The following is a 24,297-nucleotide window of genomic DNA, read 5'->3' as shown; positions in this document are numbered from 1 at the left end:
TTAATTTCAATCTCAAATTACCCAATTTTTCCAAATCATGATACGTACATGCTATTTGCCTTTTCGTTGACACTTAACATTATAAGCCGAAAGTGTAATTCAATCGTTCTGGCCTGCTCACGTTCCCATTTCTTCTACATTTGCCATCTTCACTCCTGGTAGAGTTACTGGAGTTCCCTCAGATCCCTACCACACCGACCGGTCCCGGTTACGAAGTGCCCGGCACACCCTAAAGGACCTGCGCTCAATTCATGAGGAGTATAACCAACTCCTCTTCCTCTCCAAGATACACGGTGGTCTATTCCAAGCTTGTAAACGGATGGGGATATCTCGGTCGTCCTGGTACCTGCGTCGACATATCACTGAGCTGAATGCAGTGGACTTTGATTTGTTTAGTCGGGAGCTTAACTATGCCAATGCAAATAAAATGCACATTCGGGCCTTTAACGAGATTTGTAGAAAGCATGTTGAATCTCCCTTGCTGAAGGGTATTTATCTTGAGCTGCAGCGAAATGGGGCCCTCCTTTGACTTTCTTCTGAAATCTAAACATAAGTGTAAGGGTAGACATTAGTTGGTATAAAACTCAGCCTCATCCTCAGCTAGATTACACCCCGGATACATCATCATCCCTGCCACAGACTACCCTGCCAAACCCATATGGACAAGACAAAAGAAGACTACATCAGCAGAAACCATCCACGCAAATTATGCAGAAATCTTGAGGAGGGTAAACGGTGGAACCGCTGTCATGGATGCAGTCAAGTCCACAGGACTAGCTAGGTCTACGTTTTACAAATGGAAGGCAGTCGCCGAGTTGAGGATAGTTGATCCCGATCTGTATCGGCAGCTAGAAGAGTCATCTAGTTGTGCACATACACTCCTTACGAGATGTAAGACAACTCTTTTGAAAGAAATGTATGCCGCGCTTGTTATAAACATGAAGAGAAATGGGAGTCTGTTAACACGTTAAATAGTCATATTGTAATGTTGTTTTATAATGATAATATTGGGAAATTAAGATATACAGTTGAGCAACCTCTGTTGAGTTAAGAAATCATATTACCTATTATATTCACATTTCATTCATCATTTTCACAACCGCAGATGCTGATCCGCGAACCCCACTTCGTCACCACCCTTCTCGATCTCCCTGGCAAATACAAATCCTTCATAAACTTGGGGACTATCAGTATGAAAGAAAGTTGTACATGCTCGTCTTGGCTAGGTTTAGATCAGGAGACAATATGTCAGAGGCCTTTAAAAATACTGGAGTTAGAAAAACTAACTTCTACGAGAGGCGCTACATAGTTGAACTGATGGAGATCGAGCCTGAGCTGTTTCAAGAACTTGTCCGGGCTGAGAGGTCTGCTACAGAGCTTAATAAACTGTGTCGGGAACATCTTGCGATATTTCCACAGATTCAGAAGTTGCAGTATCTGAAGAATATCGGTAGACTGCTGCCCTGAATATACCTTTCATTTCATCATTTCTAAACCATCATTTCTTAATTCTTAGCCATCAAGTTTGGAAATCTCGATATATTTGCAACCAAGGCAAAATTCAGGTAGTGATAACCTCTTTGCCACATTCAAACTTCCACTCAAGATTTTCAAGAGGTTCGAATAATAGTACAGTATCATGATCATGTGTATATTTTATTTACTAAATTTTCACAAAAAACCGTATTTCAGTTGTTTTTCCCTAGAAAATTCCAAGATCGTAAAATTTCATAAAAACAACGTTCAAAGTTTCACGCAGATTGGGGTTTGGGAGTGGTGTTTGTTTGATGCTATTTGTTTGTTCCAACTGTAAGTTTAATTAGCGATAGTGTGTTATCTTACAATTTAATTAATTAGAATTTAATTGGTTTATTTACAATATTGCATGGTTCTCTTGACATAAATTTGGAACATTATGCTAAGAATAAGACTCAAATTAAGCCTGCCATCTTCTAATGCTCGCGTCTAACATGAACAACTTGTCATATTCCCCACTGAGTGATTAAAACTTCGGTAAAAATGGTCATCAGAATAACTGAAGTAACTCATTTTCAGCATATTCTAGAATCAGGTTCGGTATACCTGTCGGCGGTCATTTATCACAATTATTAACCGTAAGAGAAGCATACTTATGACTTGTGACGTAAGAGAACCATGTACTTTAAATTTTAATTGATTTGTTAATTGTCGGTGGAAAAAGTCTGGCTACCTCAAGAGTCCCTACTCACCAAGGTTTGTGAAGTACCGCATAATTAAGAGAACCCCAAGAGGCCTCCAAATAAAAGGCCTAACATTACTGAGTTCCACGTAGAGGATGTTAGTGCTCACATTATATAGTACTCTTGTTGTATTACCGATTAGGTATATTGCTGAAAATTTAGATAAAAACGTGACAAAGCAAAATAGGGTTCCTCATTTATTGGAACCAATTCATATATGTAGAAACGCTGGCATTTGAACCATACAAATCCTTCATCAAGAAATGAGATATATCACATTATAGACCTAGTTTTGAAACCTTTCCTATTTCATTAATTAGATAATTGTAGATTAAGATGAGCATTTTGGTGGTATCAATCAATACTTTTGTTTTATACTCCGTGATTTGAAGAAGAACCGCTCCTCCTTCAACATCCAGTTTCAAGGTACGTTGTTCGTGTGTAAACTGTAATGCGCCAAAATTCTCCCCTAATTTGCTCAAATGACCAATCAAAACACAGTACGGATCAAAACACAGTACTTATAATATGACTTGTGACGTCACTAAAGCAATCAGCACCTTTAAATGAACTCGTTAAATCCCTGCCTACATACAGTGAGCATGGAAGGGGATGTAACTGGGGCCCTAGAATCTTGGTGCATCACAAACTACTATATACTGTTAAATTTATATACTGTTAAATTTATAACTTATAATTTCTTAAATTGACTGTTTAGTTTAACATTTTGTGACTTGTTCTGTGTCATTCCGCCCTCCCGGAGTGATACGAACACAATACATGTTTAGTCTCGTCCGTCCGGTAACTGTAAATATGTGTGTAATGTGAGGAATGTATGTGACAAATAATGTTGTTTAACTTTGTCCGTTGAGACGTGTTCGTGTAGTGGTTTGCGAGACCCGTCTGTATAGTGTATAAATATAATATGTAAAGTCTATTGTTTAATATGTTATGTAATATTATATTATGTTTGTCTGTTTAATATTATATTATGTGAGGTCAGAAAATGTAATGTTTATTATCCCATGTGGGTGGTTTTAACGGATAAAGTTGGGGATCAGGTTGGGGAGGGGTGGTTTAAAAGTACTAAACCCTGATAAGCAGCAACAGGGGGAGCATGATCATTTGGGGAACTTGATTATCTTACATTCTATATATCAAGTTACATTGCAGAGTGGGTTAGTGTGGGTTAGTGAGTTCCAGGGTTTAGTATTTTATCTTTACTTGTTATTACATAGTCTATTAATCTCTGAGATTTATTCATCTATAACCGTTCGACTGATGAAGCAGGATTACTAAACTTTGTAAATAAAAGTTGTCCTTTAACTGAAAACTAAAACTAAAACTGTCCTTAACGCCATTTAATGCGCTAGACATCAGTCGATGCCGCCTACCATATAAAACCTTGAGGGCTAGATTTTGGCGCCATGTACCACTGAATATAGAGTAACGATGAGTGGGAATTCCAAGTCCGCTTCGTATTTTAGCGTGCATGTTTGGCAGACCCTGACACAGAATTATAATGCTTGCCATAAAACGTGCCTATAATGTATGATTCACTTGTGTGCTGACGTGGCCTTGTTTTCCAGCTGTAGCTGCAAATATGTTGCAAAAATTTTAGTTAAAAATGTGATTATTATTAAATCACCAAAATAAACCGAATAATCCTGCTTCATAAACATTTTAATAATTCATTTATAGCATGCAATTACATGTCCCCAAAGTAACAATAATTGATTGAAGTACATTTTCTGTACATTGTTTTCTACTTATGGAAATGATTATTTGGCGCAATGATTTATATATTGAATTTTATTTTGGGGCACTGAACAGCGAATCAAACACTCCCATATACTTTGGGGACATTTTAAACACAGATTTGATAGAACACAGATAAAGTTAGTGCATTAGCTAACTAACATTAGTATCAACCGATACTTTTGGTACAATGTCACAAGTCAGACTCGGGACCACTATTGTCAAGGATTCCTCCTCAGCGAGCTCATTATAATATAACAATAGTTCTGAGGAAATATACTAATTCAAGCAGTCCGACCACACATCCCTGGTATTATTTACCTGGTGTTAAATTAGTGGACCTAGACCGGGTGGGCGGCCCTGCATGCTCCACACAGCTGGCTCGAGAATCCTCTCATTTCAGGAGAACAGTCCAGACATTGGCCTTACCTTATCATTCCTAAACTATATCCTGACGCTAAAAAGAGGAGGATGTGGGTCTCTAATGTGAGCTTTAACAGGATACACGGTCAGTATGCTGACGTTCTGGAAAAAGTTAACAGTGGTCACACAATAGCAGAAGCACTGAAGTGTATGGGAATGCCACGGTCCAGTTTTTATAAATGGAAACCTGTAGCGGAACTGAAGATATTGGACCCGGAGAGGTTCCAGCAGTTTCAGGAGATATATTCAGATAGTGTGGGGATATTAGCGGCTTGTAAAACGGCTATTGGAGACCGGCGGTTCTCTTCCAGAGCTAGGGATCTTAGAGGCCAGGGTAGAATCATATCTGAGTTCATGTGAACAGAAATTAAGGTATTTTGCTTGGTCGGACTGCAGGAATAGTAAATACCTCCTGCTATACTAGGAACTAACCAATTTTTAACGATCTTGGTTCCTAATGACATAAAAAACGTTCATTTCCTTTCCTAAAAAGATGAGAGAATGTTATTCTATAAAACAAAAGTGTGTTCTATCAAATCCGTAAACATTATTTAATGATACTTCATTTATAATTCGGCCCAAGACTTCCCTCCCTTCTATTGTATATTCAAACAATCGTTTTATTCTCGAAGTTTTGGGTCGTTATTTGTCATTGTCTGAGATTTGTTAGTCAAACAAGCAATGTAGAGTCAAATGTGGAACTAATCAGGATCGTTTCACGAAACTGATTGGCCCGTCTACATTTGTACTTGTCATTGCTTGACGACTACCTCAGATGTTAGTAACAATTCAATTTGGTGACGCAAAGAAATCGAACATTGCCTTGATCTTTACCTGAATTTAAAATATTTCACCATGACAGTCCCCCTGTGTAAAATTCAACGTCATAACCGTGCAAAAAAACGATTTCTCTGTTACACCAAGCATTTTCATTGCATGATCTCTCACGAAACTAAATTTGCATAAAGCCTCTTAAGTAAGGGAGCACCCAGCATCAAATTTAAGGTTAGAACCGCGAGTGCATAACGACGAAGGAGTTAGAAACACCCAAATTGGCCTGGCTTTTTATAGTAAGGGGATTTGTTTGTAGTTGGTGGGGTGAATGTGCATCAGCTGAGGTATTATCTGCACCGTTGAGGACTGTGACAGAAACAAGGGTCTCACAATATGAGGATAGGTAGAGGATGTTAGATGTATGGATTTTGATGGAGACTTATAGGCCCTTACTACTGATGAATGAGAGTTTTTCTCCTCGTAGATTTTCTTTAGGAACGTGACAGTCATTTTTGAAAGATTTACTTTTTAGTACAATTAGTCGAAAACTTTTAAAAGAAAAACAAAGATAGAATCGCATGATGAAGTGGGAGCTGAGCGCTTCCCCTTGGTGGTGATAAAAAGTGAATGTACAGCTAGAGGATTACATCACTGAATGTGAAAGAATCGGTCCTGTGATCGCTTTGGACGCTATAGGATGGCTCCATGTTAAACCGAAAATAAAATTATAAACATTTAGCCGAGTAATGTGGCTGGCCCATATTGAGCACACTGAGCAACAACTAGGCCACACAACTGATGTCGGTGCAGATAGCCACAGCTGAACATCCTCCCACGATTTCCATCCATTCCCTTACTTAAAACAAATCGTAAGAGAAGTTAGGTTTAAGTGGGTTTTCCTTAAATTATTGTTTTTGGTTCTAGGTTCAAGCTTTTGGCTTTAAATTATTAAAGGCTTGTTTGATTGTGAATTTGATAAACATTGTAAACATCAAATTTCTTCGTTTGTCTCGTCTCTCTTTCACTTGAACCTTGGCCACATCACATTTGGCCAGGTTTTTTAAATTCTGTACCGGGCCTTTTTTCCATTACCATTTATTCTTTTGTTTTTCTTCCGTATCAATATGAAGAGCGCTAGGCTAACAATTTATGTTGCGGAAATTCGGTCTGTGTAAGTATGGAGTAAACATTATGTGGTTGTCTGGAATGTGGTGGGGACTAATTAGAATGTCTTCCCGCCATTATTCTCTGTCTATTCGAGAACAAAGGGTATGCGGGACATTTAGTGGATTGACGCCCAAACTACTAGCAAACTGAGGGAAGGAATTGTGTACAAAGCTTAGGTATTGCCATCAAATCTTGTGCGCGGCGTAACCGTAATGCGCGTCTCTAGCTTCATTATCCTCAATCGTTGACCCTGCGGGGTTTCGATTTTCGGCGGGTAAATTTGACTTCAAAGGAGTCCGTTATACATCAACTAATCGACTAAATACTCATGGTTGATGCTAGTCTGTCATAAACGTGGTGCAAATCACCTGAAAAGTGCTTCACTATTCATGGCCGCTGTATAGGCCGTTCCTCAAACTTATTACAAATAACTCTCGAATTTCACTTCTTCACCGTCATAATTCTCATCCGTTAGTTTTAGGTTTAAAACTTTTTAACAGTTAACTTTTAAATTACGGAGCATTATGATCTATGCTGAATTGGTTATTTGTCTTGGTGTTTTACTGACTTTTTAAATGTATGGACTCTAGTTGTGTCCTTAAATGTAGAATTACTAAATCTGGAACAATTGTTAAAATTAAAAGAAAACAAACAGTCGTTTCCATTTATTAACCTCCACCACTATTTTCCAATCTACGGGAAATCCACACCATTCGGAAACCTAAAGTAAATAAGCTATTAACACAGAATATAAAGAAATGCAAGTATATTAGTGTCTGGAAATTGTTAGTTTGATTCAACGTGTTTGTGATGACGTGACGTGGTTGTTCATTGCAGAGCCATGACTCAACTAGGGGGCATTTGAAAGTTCACTAACCACATCACAACCCACATCCTCTACCCAAGAATTAATTTCGCTTTAACTTTCAGAGTTGAGCAAAAAGAGGGGACTCAATAACACGTTATGTCCATTTTGTCTACAAACATTCAGCAGTCTGAACCGGCATATCACTAACGTCCACCTTAAAATCAAACCCTTTAAGTGCTTTTATTGTGACAGAACATTTGGACAGAGTGGTAATAGACTGTTACACATGAGGTCCCAGCACCGAACTGAACTTAAAAGAAATTCAGAGAGAGATTCAGATAGAGGCCAGAAATAAAACCACAATTCTCGTGTGATTTTTATTTTTATTTTCAGAGTGATTGTTTTTGATTTTTCTGAGTGTGAGCATTTTTATCTAGGTAAACCAAACTAAAAGAAATCGTATACAGAAGAAATCGTATACAGAACAGTTTTCTCAGCGTGGCTATATAATGCATGCTTTATTTTACTCTTTCTCATTTCACTCCTCACTACAAGGGACCCCTCCCAAAGTCTACAAACGTTACCAAACCTCCGGCACCTGCCCGTACTGCGACCACCACTTCGCTAACGTTCAGCTCCACGTACAGACAATACACCTCAAACTCCGGCCCTTCAAGTGTTTTTACTGTGCCAAGAGCTTCACTCAGAGCGGGCATCGGCTGTGTCACATGAGAAGTAAACATGACCATCAGAACTACAGTAACTGGGAACGGAGGGACATTCAGTGATGGAGATTAATTGTTACTTTCCTAAAGCCTTACTTGGTATGATACGGATATGATAACTAATAATCACTTAAAAACCACATCCGCTTTGTGAGCGGAGGATAATTCAAATGTTTTCTATGATTTTAGTAATAGTTCAGCCGCATTGATCGTGTGTTTTCTGATATTTGTGTTTCTATTGTCACCTATTTTATACCTACTAATACCAGAGTAGTTTCAATAGTCGCATATGAAGGAGTCCATCCCAGATATAGTTTCCAAGAGCAAAGTTAATTCCTCACAATCACCACATCAAAACCAAACTGAAGTTTTTAGTTCTACACCGTTTTGTAACGTGTTTCCTCACGTGTTTAGTCACGTGTTCATGTTTCCAGGATTGTCGCCCCAAAACCGCTACGCTGGCTACCAGACTTCAGGTTCCTGTCCCTACTGTTTTCTACCCTTCGCTAACGTACAACGCCACATCCAAACGGTTCATCTGAAGATGAGACCCTTCAAGTGTTTTTATTGTCCTAAAAGTTTCACTCAGAGCGGGCATAGGTTGTCTCACATGAGGAACATGCACAGGGAATTTAAGAAGAATTAAGCGCTTCTTATAATATGGGCATCACGTGTTCTTATATGGGCATCACGTGTCCTTATATGGGCATCACGTGTTCTTGATCTCCGTAATTTCACTTTCTAATCTACTCAAGCTTTTGCTGCCAATGCAAATGATATTGCATTAATATTTACAAGTTATTTTTTCTTCATTAATGTAAACGAACCAGAATACGATTAATGAACATGCTCTTAAGTGCCTCGACATAAGGTCGGGAAAAACAGATAATTCGGTGAAGTCCACTCCCAATAAATGCTCACAGTCTCCTCATATCCTACCACCCCCACCACCCATCACAAGCGAAATCTCCCTCCTATTTAGCTAATCAGACCTCCACCAGGAAAACGCAACACGGACTTTCTCCCTCATTCCCAATCTGGGACCTGTCCCCATTGCTTCGTTCACTTCGCTAAGCTACCCCGACATGTTTCCGCGGTACATTACAAGGAGCGACCTTTCCAGTGCTTTTACTGCGCCAAGAGTTTTACTCAGAGCGGACATAGGTTGTCACACATGAGGAATAAACATAATTATAAGAACGTTGGGGTTCCCAAATATTGAGGAATAAACATAATTATAAGAACGTTGGGGTTCCCAAATATTGAGCTGTGGAGTGGTGATTCATTTGCATTATTCGTTATGATCAGTTTGTGAAATTAATTTATTTGCTTCTTTTATGTACTTCGATTATGGATTGTGGTTGATCTGATCTTCTTGTGTGACGAATTGAGTGGTTTTGTTCTGTATACCTACGTGTTCAGACTTGGGAATTGAATTGTCTTTGATAAATATTAAAACCTTAGAATTCACTTTACTTGCTTGTCTCTATTGTCTTGCCTACATAATACGTAAAAAAGCTGGCTCCAGTAACTAACCACCACTGAACTGTGTAAAAGTATCCCACACCTCCAACTGACCCTTCTCCAATTTCACTTAATATCGCGGCTTTTCACAGTGGAGTGTGTAAACTTACCCCACCCAGTGGAGTGTGTAAACTTAACCCACTTCCCAGGTCACAGACGGAAGCTCACTCCCCGATCAAGTTGTCCTGAGTGTGGTCTAGAAATAGTTGGTAGAGGACCTCTCCATCGCCACATACGTTCCGTCCATCTTAAAATACGACCTTACAAGTGTAGATATTGTGAGAAAATGTTCTCCAGAATGTATGATATGAAGAAACATGCTCAGAGGATGCATAAGGCATACGATTAGAGAAACATGCTCAGAGGATGCATAAGGCATACGATTAGAGAAAAAACTTTTTAGATTTTAATTCAAAATGTCTGTAAGAGTGCGGTTTCAAATGAGTTATTTTAGGACTTCCTTCACTTTTGAGCTCCCTTTCGATCTTTTAACCAATCAAGTTAATGTTTGACAATTATTTATTATTATTTATTCGTTAAATGAGCATTTTTCAATTCTAACCAATCGTAATTTTCTTAACTTATTATCTCCTGGTGAATTTCGGCTGAATCTATTTCGAAAACAAACAAATCCAAAAGTGGGTCCCTTTAAAAAATGTTTCAAAGCTCAATCCTTACTTCGCTCTCAAATCACAGCATTTTAATCTAAAAAGTGAGAATCAGCGGCCATCATGCTGTCTCCCAGGTAATATAGAGTACAAGAATCGTCAAGCAGTCCAGTGCCCACAATGTAGAAAGATCTACAGTGGATCATCCCAACTAAGCCGCCACATCACCAACGTGCACCTCAAGTTGAAACCACACAAGTGCTACTTCTGTGACCGGACCTTCGGGCAGAGTGGCAACAGGCTGTTACACATGAGGTCACAACATTGGGACCAGTTTATCAAAGGGGCTGGGAGAGATACTGTGTAAACTGTAAGGGTGTGACCGATTATGAGCCTGAAGTCACGTGACTATGACGTCATCAGAGGGTGCAGCGCGGCGTTGTGGCTAGATGCTGTTTCGTTAAATAATGGAACTTTATAGTAGCCTAATTTACTGCTAGTAACTACAGAATCCTTTCATATCCTCCTTTGTAATATTTTGATTTTTATATTAAATTGCCGACTCAATAACCTCAATGTCTTCTGCTTGTACAATAGTACCCCAATATTACATTGTCTTTTTATTTTCAATAGTCGGTGTTTAGTTAAAATTTCCCAATGCTGGTTTCTCTAAAATTAGCTCCTTGTACTGTTGACCATCTTCCTCTAATATCCATCTAAATTATACGCTGCCTACCAGAAATCACGTGCACAAGTTCAGATAGCCACTACATACCATAATCCCCAATCAGGGAAGCCCAGAGTCCGATTGAGCTCTGACTCCATCCTAAAATGTCCCCACTGCGAGCTCACCATCACAAGATCCCGTTTGAGCGACCTCCAGAGACATGTCCGAGAAGTCCACTACAAGATTAAACCTCATGTTTGTCAGTTTTGTGAGGCGAGGTTCTCTCGGGCTGCTGATCTGAAGAAACACGCAAGGCGGAGACATCCTGGTGTGACGTCACGCCAGGTGGGGTGACGTCACGCCAGGTGTGACGTCACGCAAGGCGGAGACATCCTTTTGTATTACATGAAACTGATCAGCTCTTCACGAACAGTTCTGTTTAGCAGACAGCGAATTGAAGAACTAAAATCTGAGAAAAACACTAGATATTCCAATTTTCATTTCGGACATGATACCTTTTTAACGAGTTCAAAAACATAGGTGTATTATTTTACTTTTGATCTTGTTTGGTCGAAAAAAATATAATGACAGTCATGATTTCCCCACCACAACTCGTCAACTCACACAAAGAGCAAACCAATACGGCACCCTCACAACCCCTTCTCAATTGTCTAGTTTCTCTCTCACCTCCAGGAACGCCCCGAACTCGCCTCCCAGGCGGAACTGCCAAGTTAAAATGTCCGCACTGTGACCTGATGATAAGACGGAGAATGAGCGATCTGTCCCGGCATATCCGGGAGGTGCACTACAAGATCCGCCCCCACAAGTGTCAGCATTGTAGCCAGCCCTTCGCCAGGGTCTCTGATCTGAAGAAGCATGTTGGGAGGAAACATGGCGGCTAGTTTGGGAGGGAACATGGCGTCATGGCGGCTAGATTCCTGGTGGCTAGATTCCTGTGTGTTTACTATTTATGTGTGTTTCGTGAAGCACTGCACTGTTCAATTTACATTTTCTTGTATGAAATGAATACCGAAAATAAAAATCTCCTTTTTATTTCTTGTGCAATTTATTAAATCCATAAGTCCTCTTGAACCTGTCTGTAATTAGCATATTCGTATTGAGCATATCTAACTACCAATGTTAATGGCCCCCACACCAAGCCGGCCTGATCTAGCTACATGTTATTTTTTTGAATCACCCCCGTCTAATTATGTAGCTATATGAGTGATTCTTCCTTGCTATATGTAGCTATATGAGTGATTCTCCCTTGCTATATGTAGCTATATGAGTAATTCTCCCTTGCTATATGTAGCTATATGAGTGATTCTCCCTTGCTTTATGTAGCTATAGGAGTAATTATCCCTTGCTATAGCTATATGTAGCTATATAATGAGTGATTCTCCCTTGCTATATGTAGCTATATAATGAGTGATTCTCCCATGCTATATGTAGCTATAGGAGTGATTCTCCCTTGCTATATGTAGCTATAGGGGTGATTCTCCCTTGCCTTATGTAGCTATATGAGTGATTCTGATCTCCCTTGCTAAATGTAGTTATATGAATGATTCTCCCTTGCTATATGTAGCTATATGAGTGATTCTCCCTTGCTATATGAGTGATTCTCTGAACAACTACTTGCAGGTGGACTGATTGGAGGGAGCAGTAAAAGGTGTCCGCATTGTTTTAAACTTTTCAACGGTAACGGACAGTTAAACCGGCACATAAACGCCGTCCACCTCAAGCTGAAACCGTTCAAGTGTAATTTCTGTAATAACTCTTTTGCGGCCAATCATTTGAGAGTCAAGCATATCAGACGGACACATGATCGTAACTATGAAGATTCTTTTAGAAGTTAGCGTTATTCTTTTAGAAGTTAGCGTTATTCTTTTAGAAGTTAGCGTTATTCTTTTAGAAGTTAGCGTTATTCTTTTAGAAGTTAGCGTTATTCTTTTAGAAGTTAGCGTTATTCTTTTAGAAGTTAGCGTTATTCTTTTAGAAGTTAGCGTTATTCTTTTAGAAGTTAGCGTTATTCTTTTAGAAGTTAGCGTTATTCTTTTAGAAGTTAGCGTTATTCTTTTAGAAGTTAGCGTTATTCTTTTAGAAGTTAGCGTTATTCTTTTAGAAGTTAGCGTTATTCTTTTAGAAGTTAGCGTTATTCTTTTAGAAGTTAGCGTTATTCTTTTAGAAGTTAGCGTTATTCTTTTAGAAGTTAGCGTTATTCTTTTAGAAGTTAGCGTTATTCTTTTAGAAGTTAGCGTTATTCTTTTAGAAGTTAGCGTTATTCTTTTTTAATAAGCGTGTTTTGGTGGACGATTGAGTTGATTTCTGACGATTCGTGTTTTTATTTTTGTTATCACCGGTGCGTGGAGAATAGATAGATACTCGAAGTTCAAGTGAAAGATAGTATGATGGTAAAATCAGAATAATTGGAATAATGAACAAACTAAGATCGCAGCACCTTGACCCTTACGCTAAACCTACATGTTTCGGAGAGGTCTAAGTTTATAATTAAAACAAGGTAGTTAACCGTTGTTTTAACTGTTGTTTAACTATCCTCTCTACGGACTAGTGGTTTTAACTGTCCTCTTTACGGACTAGTGGTTTAACCCGTAAATATCAGGAGATATTTGGTCCTCGTGGAAGGTTCTAGAAGAATCAGGAGAGAGCTAGGAACTAGCTCGATTCAATCTATAACATTTTTGTATTGTTTTATCTGGCCCTACGTCAGCAGGACCTGTTAAAGTAAAATTACGAGTTAATAATGCATCATAGATTTCCTTCAAAATTAGAAAACATTTCGCTTGTCCCGTTTTGGTCCCATTAAAAATGTCCTCAATACCGGTTCCTTGGTCGGCGAATCCGTAGCAAGGAAAAGTTTCTTGGTAATTGGTCTTGACGAAATAAAGTTTGTACATGATACAATGAAAGCCGCTTTAACTTATACTGAAACTCACTTCATTTCACTATAATTTCACTATTTCAATATTTCACTCTGTCTCATTGACCCGCTCACGCAGATAGACAACAGAGGCGGTGTCCTCACTGTAACAAGTCGTTTAACGGGAGCGGACAACTGAACCGCCATATAAACGGGGTCCACCTAAAGCTGAAGCCCTTCCCCTGCCCCTACTGTGAACGCCACTTCTCAAGAAACCATCTGAAGATCTCCCATATTAAGCGGTGTCACTGTGCTAAGCCACAGGGGATTTGAACACTTGAGTTGGTTGTTATTTTAACCGGAGGTGTAGTAATATTTGCTTCAGTACTGGCAGCAGTTTGAGAGATATATTTCACCTTGCGCAATATGATGCTGCTTATGAAATGGCTCCAGTTTTAATGCTATTTATAGAGGCCTTTTAGTAATTACCTGATATATCTTTACCTGATATATTTTTATTCTATTTATGTTTTAAAGTGCTATTTCAAAGTATTATTAGTCTATCAATAGATTGTTTGAATTCGTAAGAAGTCTAGGCTACTTTACCAGGCTGTTTCCTGTCCCATAACAATTGAGCCATCACACATCATCTGACCTGTTTCATCCTATCACAAAAACTTAAAGTTTAGTTACATTTAATGTGGTTAACGTTAAGGCTGCTCTCTTAAAAACTCCCTGTAAAATAAATACTACAGTCACAGTGGACTACAGAGGTAACGATTGGAAAAGAAGAAACACAATCCACGACCTAGCCACTCTGGCAGAGGAGTACGACAAGATCCTGACAGCTTACCAGGCTACATCTAGTGTCAGCAAGGCTTGTCAAGCGGTGGGGGTGTGCAGGAGAAACTTCTACAAGAATAGATATATCTCAGAACTAAGGATTGTAGATCGAGGAGTTTTTGAAAGACTTTTGAGGGATTCCATTGAAAGCACAAGTATATCTGCCTTCAATAATGTGTGTAAACAACAGCTGTTGGAACATGGTCGTTGTTTTAAAGTTCATGATTTGCGTCGGCAGGGCAAACTTATCCCGTAACTTTCCGATTCTGGGTGACTAATTTGTTGGTAGATAGTCCTACAAATAGGTTTGAAGTAATCATTATTGGGGAAAATAGAGCGCACAGCACATTACATATCAGTAACTCTCCATCACATCAAACTTACTTCGTAATGTTTAATTCGTACCCTCTGAAATAATTTCTCCCGGACAGTCAGACAAACAATCTCTATCGTCTACCCCGACGGAACGGACGGCTGGTTGCAGAAGAGATCACGTCACTCTCTCCGTGACATTGACGTGTTAACCAGAGAATATTACAGAATCCTGGACCAATACAAATCAACTCAGAATGTGACAGAGGCGTGTAGACTTTGTGGGGTACCCCGTGTTAATTTCTACAGGAACAGATATGTGTCTGAACTTCAAATCGTGGATCATGGTGTTTTTAGTGAACTCATGAGGGGAACCACTTACAAGACGACCCTGCTAGCTTTTAGTAACAGTTGTAAGGAGAAGCTGATGTCATATCCTTTGAAGGAAGTCGTAGTCAGCATGAAGAAACTGGGAGAACTCATGCCTTGAATCATTTAACAGCAACTTTGAATTTCTGATTAATTTCTTTCAGTAGTTTTTTCCGATACCTTTCGTAGTGATAGTGTGCCGATATAGAGCAAATTTGCATTTTATAAAATTATATATAGCATTTTACACCTATCCTAATTCCTAATAGCCAACCAATACTGATTCATGTGCTATAACCACTCACTATGCTAATGTTATAAAACACAAAAGTTCGCCGTTTAACTACACCGGAATCCTTCTCCCCAGGAGATCCACCCTGTCTGCTGCCCAATCAGCCGCATTTCTGCCGGCCTGTAATCTGTCCGTATTGTCGGAAACTGTTTGACGGAAACGGCCAGCTCAAGAGACATGTGAACGGAGTCCACCTCAAGTTGAAACCTTATCAGTGCCAATATTGCGAGCTTTCGTTCACGCAGAAAGCTAATCGGACTAAACATGAGCGAAAAAAACATCGGCTAAATTATTTATGATTAATATATTTTTGCTCATTGCAAGAAACTAGTTTTAATTTTGTAGCATTATCTAGTACCACACTACTGTACTCTGAATGGGTCATCCACTGGACATCCACAGTTACCTGACAATTTACCCAGTTCCATTATTCCTGGTCAGTCGTATGTCCGAAGATGGTCGGTGCTAATTTTGTGAACTTACCTTCGCTCTGAGAACAAATAGGACTTATCACCAACGATCCAAACATCGTGATAGACATTGCTCGATTCCATTTCATTAAAAAGCACATTCCCTATTATCCCATTCGATAAACTATTATTTTGTCTCACTTGTATCGTATGTTTGGGAATATGCTGTGATACCAGACACCAGAGTTCTGAAAATAAGGATTATGCGACTTATCCCCCCTCGTTTCAGACGACCCCCCTCCTCCTCCATACCCCCGCTACTACTACTGCCATTATTGTGGTAGGCGGTACGATACAGAGGCTAACATGGTACGTCACATCAAGAGTATCCACGCTGGACAAAAAGCTTTTAAATGTGAACGTTGTGACGCTAGATTTGTGGAGAGCTGGCACCTCAGGAGACATTACGACGCAGTTCATCTCAAATTGAGACCTTATAAATGCCAATTTTGTGAACAGGCGTTTGGCTTGAGTTCAAATAGGGCTCGGCATGAACGGACAAGACATTCTAAGCAACATTAATGGTTCATCGATTTTTTAGATGGCATGTTTAACATTCCACTATATTACACTATCCCTACTGCACTGCTGGCTTGTTTTTACTCATAACTTGTGATGTGCCGGACTTTGACTCACGTTCTAATCTCCCTGGAGATAAATTCATCACACCAATTATTCTGAGATTTACTTTTCTTTGTTTCAGACCTTCTTTTTGCCTGCCAATATTGCGGCCGAAGATACGCAAGAGAGGGGACTATGGAGCGCCACATTCGGACCTTTCACATCGGAATTAAAGCCTATAAGTGTGATCAATGTGATGCAAAGTTTCGGGGTAGCTGGCAACTAAAGAGACACATGAACTCTGTCCATCTCAAGTTGAAGCTGTTTGAATGCCGGTTTTGTCACGCTTCGTACAGCAGATCTGATAAAAGGGCTATACACGAGAGTACAAAACACTTCGATCGAACGAGAAACTGAAACCTCATTTGAATACTGTCTCTGCATGTGAGCTTAAATAGGTCTAAAAATGAATGAGCTAAACGGTCTGATAGGTCTTTGACACGAGACTCAAATACTTTTCATTTTGTAGCACTTTAAGATTTATTTCTGAGACAGTTGTGCAATGTGCCCCTCTATTGTTCATTTTCTTTGTTTCAGACTCCTTATCCGCCGATCATCACTGCCACCAATGTGGCAAACGATATAAACGAGAACATGACATGGCCCGGCACATAAGGACTGTTCATATTGGGAAAAAGGCCCACAAATGTGTTGTGGGCCTTTGTGATGCGAGATTTGAAGAAAGCTGGCGATTGAAGCGGCATTTCGACGAAGTTCATCTTAACTTGAAACCATTTAGATGCCGATATTGTCTGGTTTCGTTCGGTAGATCTGAAAGAAGGAAGGCTCATGAGAGGAAAACTCACTCTAATCGGAGAAAAACTTGAAGTCTTAAGCGTATTGTCATGGAATGTTGTTAAAAAATTAAATGTCGTTCTTCTTCTAGTTTTAATTTCGATAAATTTCGAAGTCATTTCTGATGAGCGACCCTGGTCTTACCCTCCTGAACTTACCTCCATTTCAAATCCCGTCACCTCCAGACACCAGTTGATAGTTACTCCCTCTTTCAGGTTGTCCTCACTGTGGGAAACAATACACCTCTCGGGGTCACGTGCTACGTCACATTCGTAACTTCCACCTCAACATAAAGTCCTTCAAGTGTCCGAGATGTCCCAAGACATTTCATGATGACTCCCAGGTTAGGCGGCATGTTAACGAGGTTCATCTGAAGATTAAACCGTTGAAGTGCAGGTTTTGTCAGCTCTCTTTTACTAGAACAAGTGGGAGGGACAGTCATGAGAGGGCTAAACATATTGAGCTGTTATGTTCAGACTTTCTTACGGACAATGTTCCCTTTTGAAAGAGGGAATTATGGAATTGTAGCTTTGTTTTATAGTTCTTTATGTTACCAGCTTGTTCACTTATTGATTTGTAGTATAAATAGTTCTAAACTAAGATTGTAATTTTGCAAAATATACAATTTACTTGTTAAGTATTTAGTAAACAGGCTTGTTATTTCTTTTAAATAAGTGGTTAAACTCCGTCACGTGAATCAAGAACAGGCCAATCAAGAACAGGTGAATCAAGAACAGGCCAATTACAATAGATCACAGACTGAAAACCGTAAGAAACAGTCGAATGGAAGGAAAAACTAACCATGGAAATACCGAGGAATGCCACTAAATCTTAGTAATGATTAGTCATGATCCTCTGTTGATATCTCTTAAGGGAGATTTGAGGTGTCTCAACTTAACTTATTTGAGTGTGTCCCACAACAAAGCACTTTGCCTAGAAGTCCGGCTCTAATATTATAATGATCCTGGACCTAAGTGACGAGTAGCTCTATGCAAAAAAATTATCCTTACTTCCGTCCCAGGTTCTTCTCCCAGCTCTGGTGCCAGCGACCCCAACATCTGTCGATATTGCCAACGCCTATTCTGTACTGTCGGCAGTCTCAAACGCCACATCCAAAACATCCATCTTAACGTTCGGCCAGAAAAATGTCCGCACTGTCCCAAAAGATTTCGAGATACTGCGGAGCTTCGTCGGCATGTGAATGGGGTTCACCTTAAGTTAAAGTTATTTCAGTGCAGGTTTTGTAAACTCTCTTTTTCGCGAAATGTTTACAGAACCAGACATGTAACAAGGAAACATCGCAATAAGTAATATGAAAATAAATTTACATATTTAGAAATAGTATAGAATTGTTTAAATTGTTTAAAATTGTTTATAATTTGTAATTATGTATTTAAACGAAACCAAGCCCAGACTCGAGATATCTCATTTCGATCTGCTGTTTCTCCTGAAAAAAAGGTTAATCTGGCAATAGCCCTCTTACCGAACATTATATACAAGTATCTCCACTCCGCACTATTCAAACGCCACTGTCACCCCAACTCTACCTCACATCTCACAGGTTGGGACGCCAGCAAATCGTTCCTTTGTCCTCACTGTGGTCGCAACTTCACCTCCAAAAGCAACGTAAACCGCCACGTACGAGGCCAGCATCTTGGACTGAAACCCTTCAAGTGTAATCATTGTGAGATGGCCTTCACACAGAGGGGGAAACTAAGCGACCATCTTGCGAGTGTGCACGTGACTTCAAGACCGTTTAAATGTAGATATTGTAACGCCAGTTTTGCTTCTGTGGGACATAGATTAACGCATGAAACGAGAAGTCATCAAACGAAAACAGGAAGAACTGCAGATGCTCAATATTAGGTATTTGTTTAACCTAACGAACTGTTTAGTAGAACTCTTACTAGATATAAACATGTGATTTGGAACTCTTTGCTTGCATGAAATTAAGTACAGGGTGTACCACAGAAAGTGTGCCTTTTTAGAGAAATGATACAAAATATTATGAAGGAGCAGTTGCTTAATTGGAAAGGCTATTAAACTATCGGGAAAAATAACCAAGCTGAAATGTAACCAATCTATTGTCAACAGTGAGATCAAATGCTCCACCTCATCAATGTCACTCTTGTCACCTAAACCTTGCAGGTGATATCTCCAGCAGATCATACTGCTGCCCACACTGCAAGCGCTCCTTCACCGCCAAAAGCAGTGTCAATAGACACATCCGAGACTACCACCTGGGTCTCAAACCCTTCAAATGTGCCCGCTGTGAGATGGCATTTACTCAGAGAGGGAAACTACATGACCATGTAGCGAGCATTCACATTGGTACTCCCCTTCACATCAAGGCCAGACCATATATGTGCCAGTACTGTAATGCTAGTTTTACTACCACGGGAAATAGAGACAATCACGAGGCGAGAAGTCATTAGATGAAAGAAAATTAGAATTTTAAGATTTGCAAGTGGCTAGAGACATTAATGGGACTACTTTGCATTCATATTATTATATTACTATTAGTATACTGAAATTTGATTTACATGGTTGAGTGGCATCTCTTAAGGAAATACAATTAGCCAGGATTGCTTTAATACATATTTCTTATTGTTTTGTGGTACATACTTTCTCAACAATTAAATGTACCGTGGATTCATGTGCATTTCTTTTATCGTCGGTCTTCTAGTATTTTTGTAATATATATAATATTCATCTCATTTCAAAGAGGAAAATTATAATTCGTTTTTGAGTCCCAATATTGAACATCCATTGCACATAAATTGGAGCCGCAGTATCAAATAGTTTAAATTCTGTGTTAAAGATTACACTCCCCTCCTTACTTTCAGTTTCCGTCCACCAGATCACAGCCTCTCGCTCAGCCGTTCCGTGCTCAGACTGCGGGAAGCTCATGTCCGGGCGTGCCAGCCTGTCTCGTCACATCAGAGACGTTCACCTGAAGTTGAAACCCTGGAAATGTCTACTCTGCAACACCTCCTTCACCCGGAGGAGAAATTTGGATAACCACGTTGTTATGCTGCATCAGACTAGAAGGAGCGTGGTTTGTAGGTTTTGTGACGCCAGCTTCTCTCACGATAGTCACAGGACGCTTCATGAACAGAAGGCTCACGCTCAGACTCACCGCTTAGCCCAGGCCTGATGAGGAATTTGAACGACGAGTGTGTTCATTGTTTGCAAATTTGTGTTTGGAATTCCTTTAAATTGTAGGTCATATTCAAGGCAAAGGTTTGAACTATTCAACACACATTTTTCAAGCTGCACTGAACGTCTGACGTGTTAATTTAACAGAGCCTGTCGAACACAAACCTACTGACACCTACAACCAGAGGAACCCCAATAGACGTTGGTCACTAATGACGGACGTAGCCTCCCAATAGGGAGGTAAAGTGGGTGCCCCAACATTTAAAAAAAAAAAAAAAACGAACGGGAAATTAATCCCAACACTTCATTAAGAAACACTGGACAATACCTGTAACACTAACAGACCTTAACAGAGTAATAAAGGAAACTGCTTACAGGAACCTGTGAATACTGCAAGAAATCCTTCAGCTGCAGAAGCAAACTAGCAAGGCACGTCCACGATGTCCACTTAAATCTGAAACCGTTCCTCTGTCATATCTGCAACAGAGGATTTGCTCAAAACCCCAGCCTTTCTAGACACATCAACACTGTTCACTGGAACCGTAGTAGAACTCGTCCTCGTTGTTATGGGAGCGGTGCTAGGGTAGCGTTGCTAGGGAGCGTTGCTAGCGGGGCTAGGGTAGCGTGTCGGATTTGCTCTATTTATTTTACGAATGAGGAAATGAGAGACATTCACGAGGCCGATGTGCACGGCATTTCTAATAGCTGATTTTATGTTGATCGTTATTTTAATGGAGTTATAAATGAGCCCTGCACAACAATTAGAGTTGAATTTTGTAGATGTGCTTGTCCTTGCTCTACCCTGGCCAATATTGGAAAGTAGCTTTTTGACTGAAAAGAAACCTAATCACACTTAGCAGAGTCACAGACTGTAGTTCTATGTCAACTTTCTGCAGCAGGAACTTTTCAGGAACTCCGAATAACGGAGACCTCTGTTTCTGGTGTCAGTACTGCGCCAAATCCTTCGGCCTGAAGAGTAGACTGGCCAGGCACATTAACGATGTCCACTTTAAGCTGAAACCGTTCGTCTGCAAGTTCTGCAAGAGAGGATTCGCGCAGAAAACTACCCTCTCTTCGCACATCACATCTGTCCATCATGTGAAGAATGATAGACGACAATAATGGTGCAACAGTAATCGGCCGACTAGTTAAGTGGAGTTGTTTTTCGTTTTGAAAATGAAAGGATATTTTTAAGCTCAGATGCGACTTATTTTATTTAGATGATTCCTTATTATTCAGGCCATATCGTAATTTTTTATTTTTGTTTGGGAGCCAATTAATTTTGTATCTTATTCGATTGTTTTATCATTATGACGACCATGGTCTTCTTAGCCACATTTACATTTGATAAGTGATTTCTGGCAAGTATAATTTCGAATCGAGCTAAACACTGCTTTCATACGATCGAACACAATCACTCTACACTACACACACGTGGGCAGGACGTTACACACGTGGGCAGGACACGTGCTCTACACTACACACAAGTACTCAAAGCCTGGTTTCAGGAGTAAGTGCGCTGTACAACTCGCCCCAAACCTGTCCTCACTGTTACAAGCTTCTCTCTGGAATGGGCGCCCTCAAACGCCACATTAGAGACGTTCACTTGAAAGTACGGCGGTTCCAGTGCCGCTACTGTGAAGCCACTTTTGCTCAGAACGCTCATCGGAAGTATCACGAGAAGAGCGAGATCTGTCGCCGGACTTCGCTGCATGGCGACAAGATGGAGGAGACCTAATGTTCCATATAATTACATAAACTAATTACTAATTACATAATTAATTACATAAACTAGGAACTGCTTTACATTACATTTTCTTACTGGTCGAACTACTTCTTAAAAATTGCTGATTTATTTTGTCCAAAATGAGTTGTAGGTCTCGCCTTTTGAGAGCTAAATGTCCTTTGTCCATGGTCTTCGGTTTAGATCTTCTTTGAGCTTTAATGTTCTACAATTAATATCACGTCATCTCACCTACACTCCAGCGGCAGTTTTCAGAATAGTTCAACCTGTTGTACTGTTAATCTTCAGGTTTCCAGTGGGTAATGCATAAAAGAGAGCTGCCATGTAACTACTGTAGCAAACATTACTTCGACGGCAGCACTTTAAAACGGCACATAAGGAACGTTCATTTTAAGGAGAAAAACTTTAAGTGTAGCTACTGCGAGGCTACTTTCACCCAGAATACGAATAGAAAGTCTCATGAAATGAGGAAACACGCGCAAAGAGCTGTGTTTAAATAAGTTTATATAATATTTATATCGTTTGAGAAAAACTTTTAATACAGTGATTGGAAAACTCACGATTTAAGAAAACTATTATTTTATCGACCAACTTGTGAATTGGTTTGTTTATGACTTCATGTTTATGACTTTATGTTTATGAAGGTCAATTGAAAGATAAACTTATCGTTGTTGTTTTATAGTTTTGAATTATATCATTTGTTATTTTAAATGAAATATGAACTGTTTTACTAGTCAAATCTAAATAAGTTGAACAATAAATTAAAGAACATAAGTTGAACAATAAATTAAAGAACATAAGTTGACTAAACTACCGTAAATGTCTTGTGAACAATAAATAAGGGCTGTAAGAAAATAAGTGCTGACCTCTGAGCAAAAAGTAATGTGGGATAACGTATTATCAAATAAGGTTCGCTGAAAATAGCAATCCCAGGAGCACAGTGGAGTAGGGACCAGTGTCCCATCTGTTTTAACCTCTATCACGGGAGTGGACAACTCAAGCGGCACATGGACTCAGTCCACTTGAAGATAAAACCCTATAAATGTTGTTATTGCGAGGCCTGGTTTGCAAGAAGGGACACTAGGAGCATTCACGAGGGGAGAAAACACCCTCAGAGTAACTTAAGTTACTCGTAGAGTTACTAGAGCTACCATGGTTACAGTAGTAATTTGAGTAACTCGTGTTACTAGAGTCACTGTAGTTATTGACTGGTAGACTTAACTGTAGTTTGTTTGGATTGGGGAATGTTGAGTGTTCTAGTGAGTAGTGGTTATGAATTACTTGTCAGTTTTATGAGAAATTAGTTTTCTTTTTATGATATCCCTTGAAAGTTAGCGTGAACGCCCTGTGAAATTAAAAGCAACATGTCACTTTAAACAACAACCTGCCACATGTAACAGCTCTCTCACAGTGTACACCCTTTAAGTATCTCTGCATTGTAGTACACTGTAAACACAGTTCTATACTATACAATATTCACAGGTGAAGTACCTAAGTTCCTCCAGTCCGACTATTACGTTCGCTGCATGCACTGTGATAACATGTACGGCAACCCCAAGCAACTGAAAAGGCACATAGAAGCAGTTCACCTGAAGCTAAAGAGACTGAAGTGCAGATATTGTGATTGTTGGTTTATTTACCGTGTACAAAGGAGAAGGCACGAGAAGAAGTTCCATCCGAATGTGGCAATGAATTTAGTACATCCTAATATGAATATATAAACAGTGTCCCCGCTGACTTAACCCTCTGAGCATGTTAAGGTGGAGCATTCAAATTGAACTTTGGGCAATTTGCCAAATTTGGCAAAAGTTTTGATTATGAATATAATAATTTACAGTTAGATTAAATTAAGTATTTGTTAATTGTGGACTCAGTTTTTGTTTGTGCATGGCACAAAATCCCGGATCATGATTCGTTTTCACCTACTGTAGCTGTTTCAGCTGTTACCTCAATCGGTGTAAAGTACAGAGGAGTGTGTCCCTACTGCAACAAGTACTTCAAGACCAAGCTGCCCCGGCACATCAGTGAGCATCATTTCCAGCTGAAACCCTTCAATTGTTCCCTCTGTGACTCAACCTTCACTCGGGCAGATAAAAGGAACAGACACGTGCAAAAGATGCATCATCAGCGATATTTTGCAG

At 39.6% G+C, this 24,297-nt stretch overlaps 2 protein-coding genes across 2 annotated transcripts in view; both read left to right on the top strand.

The window, feature by feature from the left end:
- LOC134821613 (uncharacterized) overlaps nt 1-24,297 on the top strand; it is a 101,908-nt gene that overhangs the window by 2,819 nt on the left and 74,792 nt on the right. The gene's annotated exons all lie outside the window — the stretch shown is intronic.
- On the top strand, nt 4,449-13,024 carry LOC134822173 (zinc finger protein 711-like). Its single transcript, XM_063833087.1, has 4 exons — nt 4,449-4,734; nt 10,798-11,001; nt 12,315-12,530; nt 12,950-13,024. The coding sequence occupies exons 1-3, from the start codon at nt 4,449-4,451 to the stop codon at nt 12,527-12,529; spliced, it is 705 nt and encodes a 234-aa protein (XP_063689157.1). The 3' UTR covers nt 12,530; nt 12,950-13,024.

This window comes from Bolinopsis microptera, chromosome 10 (genome assembly GCF_026151205.1).
Source record: "Bolinopsis microptera isolate Bmic1 chromosome 10, MBARI_Bmic_1.0, whole genome shotgun sequence".
Classification (NCBI taxonomy): domain Eukaryota; kingdom Metazoa; phylum Ctenophora; class Tentaculata; order Lobata; family Bolinopsidae; genus Bolinopsis; species Bolinopsis microptera.
This window is presented reverse-complemented; position numbering and strand designations above follow the sequence as displayed.

Bases quoted from the DNA above. Each gene is read 5' to 3' on its own strand.
- LOC134822173 (XM_063833087.1), top strand. From the start codon at position 4,449: ATGTGGGTCTCTAATGTGAGCTTTAACAGGATACACGGTCAGTATGCT. The intron at 4,735-10,797 runs GTAGAATCATAT...ATCCCCAATCAG, and splicing joins TAGGGATCTTAGAGGCCAGG to GGAAGCCCAGAGTCCGATTG. The intron at 11,002-12,314 runs GTGTGACGTCAC...AACTACTTGCAG, and splicing joins CGCAAGGCGGAGACATCCTG to GTGGACTGATTGGAGGGAGC.